Genomic DNA, 5506 nt, shown 5'->3' on the forward strand with positions numbered 1-5506 from the left:
TTTTTTATAAAATTAATTTTGAAATTAAAATAAAAAATAAAATTGTATTTTTTCTTTTCAATTCGTGAAAAGTTCGCGTTTTTTTTGAAAAGAAAAAATAAAATTTTATTTTCTATTTTAATTTCAAAATTAATTTTATAAAAAATTTCTTTATTTTTTCAATTTTTTGGAGATCGGAAGAGTTGAAATTTTAAAGATCTTATTAAGTTTTTAGAGAATTTTTTATATTTAATATGTACCAAATAAAAGTAAACATGTTAGTAAGTACATTGAAAGTGCCAGTAGCCCAGTGGTAAAATACTTTGCCATTTGACCAACCAACCTGGGTTCGAATCCATGGGTCTACATATTTTTAATTTCAAATCATGTAAAACGACCGTTTCACTTAACGCCAACAATAAACGATGTCAAATATTTCTGTTAAATTTGTTGACGACGTGCTAAATTGGCAAGTCAGCGAAAACATTGTTAATTAATTCTAAAGTCAATGAAAGTTTGGTGTTTTTTTTGTCAGCCCAAAAGTTCATGTTTCTTTTGGTAATTCGTGCAAAGTTAAGATTTTTTTGGTGCGAATTCTCAATATCTATTACATATATAACCTTCATTATATTTATTACATCTCAACCATAAAACTGCGTAGAACTGACACGTTTATTATTGACTTTTTGTTACCGTGGCCAAAGTTGCCTTCCCAGCACTTTTTATTTATTTTACTCGATTTTTTCTCAACTAATTTATGGGATTTGTTGACTTTCTGATAACATATTTGGTTTCAATTTCTGTAGTAACAGAAGGTCTTCTTTGATTTTCACTAACTACCCATATATGAAAGCAATATTGATAATAAAAACTAAAACATAATCCTCAACCAATATTTTTTTCTTCTCCCAAACCAGAAGCATTGAAACATATCTCTCATGGTGTTCAAAACGCAAATACATATCCAAACCTACGCAACCGAGAAAAAGAGCCCAAACACTCACGACTTACAGATAGAGAGAGAGAATCACAAATAAAGAGAGATGTGGAGACAACTCTGGAACCAAATGAAACAATCAGAAACGTCTTCTCGGGCTTCTTGAACGTTGTGACCTCCCAGACCTGTAAAACCCACAGAAGAATCGAATGAAAACCATGCTATGAATAAAACGCAAACAACAAGGTCAAACAACTTAAAGAAAGTCACATACTTTGTCAACAATTAAGACATAAGCATACATACACAATCTTAACTCTAAATAAAGCAGCAAAGACTACTCTCACTTGCACGTAGGTGTTCTTAATCATACTTGCAATTTCATCTCACCAAAAAAAAAAGTAAACTCCTCGTACTTGTTTATGAGAGGCGATACAAAAGAGAGATTAGGATACAAACCTCATGTTCCTTCTCCTGTAAGATCCAGCATTGGGTCCATTGCTGAAGGCCCAGTCAACGCTGACGTTCTGTGTAAGAAGCTCAGCACCATTCATTGCTTTGATAGCATTCTGTGCTTCTTCACTCTTCTCATATTCTATCAAAGCATAACCCTAAAGAACAAAGAAGACAAAATGAAGTGGGAAAGATTGTTACAATTTCCAGAAGATAATCATAAAATAACTGAAGTAACTAAAACAAAGCTTATTACTTCGGCTTTCCATTCTGATACACAAGGGAGCTATTGATTGACACATAGAAGTGTGTTTAAAGAGGAAAGAGTCATCTGAGATACAAAAACGTTACATCTTTTATTAACAGTAGTCTAACATTCCAAAATTAACCTTTTTTAATTTAATCAGTGTTACACTGATTAATACAAACAGTAATATCAAATAGGAGTATCATCTGGAACAAAACAGTATTGCACTTAAAAAAACATAACTCCACCATGAAAAATATCTAACATTAGCAAAAGAAACTAGCTTGGTTAAACAGCAAACACCAAAAGGCTACTAAACTATCACGAAAAGCCAGTAAGAACAAAAGAAGAAACCCTCCATACCTTGACAAAACCAGTACGGCGATCGAGATTGAGATGTAAACTCTTAATCTCCCCAAAATCACCAAAAGCATTCGATATATCATCTTCCTGTGCCTCCTCATGAACTCCAGTCACCAAAATAATCCACCCCTCGATGGCTACACATAAACCAAGACAACAAATCATCCACAAAACAGTTCTTCTAACTCTTTATTACCATCAAGTCAAGACCAATGTATACTATCAGACCAAAGTTTCACATTTTATCTTGCTCGTAGAAACTATGTTACGTCCTAATGTTCGCAGAAAGGAGCAAGCTTTCTAGGTCAAATCGAATCTTAGCCACATGGGTATCTGAGAAACCCTAGAACAAATCAATCAACTTAAGCTAGAGAGAGAGAGAGAGAGGTTACATCTCTGAGGGCCGGGACCACCATCGGAACCGAGTGAATCGAAATCTCGGGAGGAAAGGCGGCGCTGGCGATCGGAATCTTTCTCCTCGCGAAAGCCACGGCCTTTGGTCTTCCTCTGAGCTGAATCGTCGTTCGCTCCGGCGATAGTAGACCTAAGCCGCGGATTCGCAGCGCGTGGGGAAAGATCAGCTGCTGCACCGTCTTCGTCCATGAGGTCATCCTCCTCTGGCTCGAAATCGACTGTTTCGGGTTCTAGGTTCGCCATAACTTCCGCCGCCGCCGCCGTAGTCTATCAAATCTCTTCCCGTATTTTTTGCTCTCCTCCCAACTCTTTGCGTCTGTTTGCTTAGATATTCATATTACTACTGGTGGGTTATAAAACTCTTATATGGGCCTTTTATGGGCTTGTTTTGGGCTGTAGCCTCTAATTTATTATTTTCCTTTTCAAGTTGATCCAAATGTAAAAAGCAGTTTAAGGTGGCCGTTTGGTAAATCTTCATCTGGGGATGTATACAGAGTCTTTGAATCTTGTCATGTTAAAGCTCCAGTCTACAAGAACCAAACTCTAAGGCTTAGGGTGAGAGAGACTGATATATTCAATGAAAGGATTGGAACGGGTGAAGTCAAGAGGGAGGTGATTCTGATGCTCAAAGACATGAACTCTAAGTTACAAGTACATTTATTGTGCTCTTTTGTATCTTTGAAACTCTACTGGAAGTGAAGCTTATAGTGTTTGCTACTTTTTGGTCTGCACGAGCAGAATATTGACAAGGGTTGTGTTTTGGAAATGCCCAGAGATGTTTTTAGAACCTTACGGGATTTCTTGCATTGTGAAGTCTATCTTATATGATAAACAACAGTGCCGGCTTTGTGGGTGTGCCCTTGGTGCAAATGCAGAGGGTCCTCAATTTTTCATTACAATATTTTTTTATAGTTTTAGATTTCTAAATTCAAAAATTATCACAAATAAAAGGTCTGTTATAATTATATTATATATTGTTTTATTTGTGTTTCGTATATATGAGGTGTTTATTTGTTTGATCATGTTAGGTAAATATGAGAAAAGGTAGAGGAAGAATTAGAAAGAATAAGAATCGTAATAAATGAGAGGTAGAAGTAGTATACCAAAGATGAGAGGTTGATGTTATTACGTTCGAAAGGGGCAAAGTAAAATGAATGTATTACAATCTCTTATATAGACAGCTAATTCGACAAATATTACTGTGAACATTAATGGCATGGGCTCCATCTTCATTTCCTTACGAAACCAACTTGACTTTTGTAACACTCCCCTTTGGAGACTATCATCATTAATTTTTTTGTATTGCATTTTAGTTGTCTCGTTAAAAACCTTTCTTGGAAAACCCAGTGGGAAAAACCATAGCAAGGTAAAAAGAGTACAACTCAGAAGCTCCCCTTCGAGTAGGCGATCACTACAAGTCTTGTTTATGACGCATTCCAATGTTGTAAACATGTTTTCTAAATGTCGTAGTTGGTAATGACTTTGTAAAGAGATCCGCAGCATTGTCACAAGATTGAACATATCTCATTTCAATTTCTTTATTCTTCTCGAGTTCTTGGGTATATGAGAAGAACTTCGGTGGAATATGTTTGGTTCGATCACTTTTGATGTATCCTTTCTTTGTTTGAGCAACACATGATGCATTGTCTTCGTATAAGATTGCCGGTTTTTAGTTGACGTTGATCCCACTACTTGATAGGATGTGTTGACTTATTGATCTGAGCCAAACACATTCTCTGCTTGCTTCCTAGAGAGCAATTATTTCAGCATGGTTCGAGGAAGTGGCTACAAGTGTTTGTTTCTGGGATCGCCATGATATAGCAGTTCCTCCAACCGTGAAGACGTACCCTGTTTGTGATCGAGCTTTATGAGGGTCAGATAAATATCCTGCATCTGCAAAGCCAACCATTTCTCCGTTAGTGTTTTTAGGATAAAATAATCCTAATTCCTAAATCAATCGTTCCTTGAAGATAACGAAGGACATGTTTGATCTCATTCCAATGTCTTTGCGTAGGAGATGAACTGAATCTTGCCACGGAAAATGATATACCGAGTCGAGTACAATTAGCGAGATACATAAGTGCTCCTATTGCACTTAGATATGACACTTCAGGACCAACTATCTCCTCATTTTGTTCATGTGGTCGAAAAAGATCATTTTCAACATTAAGTGATCTGACGACCATAGGAGTGCTAAGTGGAGTTGCTTTGTCCATGTTGAATCGTTTCAACACTCTTTTCGTATATGTAGACTGGTGTACAAATATACCCTTTTGAGAATGCTCAATTTGCAGGCCAAGACAATACTTTGTTTGTCCGAGGTCTTTCATCTCAAATTATTTTTTTAAATAATCAGATGCCTTTTGTATTTCTTCTTTAGTCCCAATAATATTTAGGTCATCAACATATACGGCAATGATAACAAATACAGATGATGTTTTCTTGACGAAAACACATGAGCATATAGGACAATTTACATATCCTTCTTTAGTTAGATGTTCACTGAGACGATTATACCACATGCGTCCAGACTGTTTTAAACCGTATAATGATCTTTGCAATTTTATTGTTCATAACTTTTTAGGTTTAGAACTTAATGGTTCTGGCATTTTACATCCTTCAGGGATTCTCATATAGATATCAGTGTCCAAAGACCCGTATAAGTATGCAGTGACAACATCCATTAGACGCATTTCTAGATTTTGATTAGCCGCAAGACTCATCAAAAATCTAAACGTGATTGCATCAATAACAGGAGAATATGTTTCTTCATAATCGATCTCAGGTCTTTGAGAAAAGCCTTGAGCTACAAGACGAGCCTTATAACTCATAACCTCATTTTTCTCATTTCGTTTCCGAACGAAAACCCATTTGTACCCAACTGGTTTCACAGCTTTAGGTGTGATTATAATAGGACCAAATACCTCTCATTTGTTTAGTGAATCAAGTTCGACTTGTATTGCATCTTTCCATTTTATCAAATCATGTCTCTTTTGACATTCCGAGATAGATTTTGGTTCAGGGTCATCACTCTCTTCATCTATTTCCTTTGAAACAAAGTATGAGAAAAAATCATCAACGCCATTCACTTTGTTTCGATTCCATATTTTTCT

At 36.1% G+C, this 5506-nt stretch overlaps 1 protein-coding gene across 1 annotated transcript; it reads right to left on the reverse strand.

Moving 5' to 3' along the window:
* Nucleotides 1-844: 844 nt before the first annotated feature.
* On the reverse strand, nucleotides 845-2712 carry LOC106298298 (RNA-binding protein 8A-B-like). Its single transcript, XM_013734401.1, has 4 exons — nucleotides 2372-2712; nucleotides 1980-2116; nucleotides 1376-1527; nucleotides 845-1101 (listed from the first exon to the last, which is right to left on the reverse strand). The coding sequence occupies exons 1-4, from the start codon at nucleotides 2634-2636 to the stop codon at nucleotides 1056-1058; spliced, it is 600 nt and encodes a 199-aa protein (XP_013589855.1). The 5' UTR covers nucleotides 2637-2712; the 3' UTR covers nucleotides 845-1055.
* Nucleotides 2713-5506: the final 2794 nt, after the last annotated feature.

This window comes from Brassica oleracea, chromosome C6, assembly GCF_000695525.1.
Source record: "Brassica oleracea var. oleracea cultivar TO1000 chromosome C6, BOL, whole genome shotgun sequence".
NCBI lineage: Eukaryota > Viridiplantae > Streptophyta > Magnoliopsida > Brassicales > Brassicaceae > Brassica > Brassica oleracea.

Excerpts from the sequence above, each read along its gene's own strand:
- LOC106298298 (XM_013734401.1), bottom strand. The coding sequence starts at position 2,636 with ATGGCGAACCTAGAACCCGAAACAGTCGATTTCGAGCCAGAGGAGGAT. Across the intron at positions 1,528-1,979 it reads GCCGTACTGGTTTTGTCAAG|GGTTATGCTTTGATAGAATA; the intron begins GTATGGAGGGTT and ends TTTGTTCTTTAG. Across the intron at positions 1,102-1,375 it reads TACAGGAGAAGGAACATGAG|GTCTGGGAGGTCACAACGTT; the intron begins GTTTGTATCCTA and ends TGGGTTTTACAG.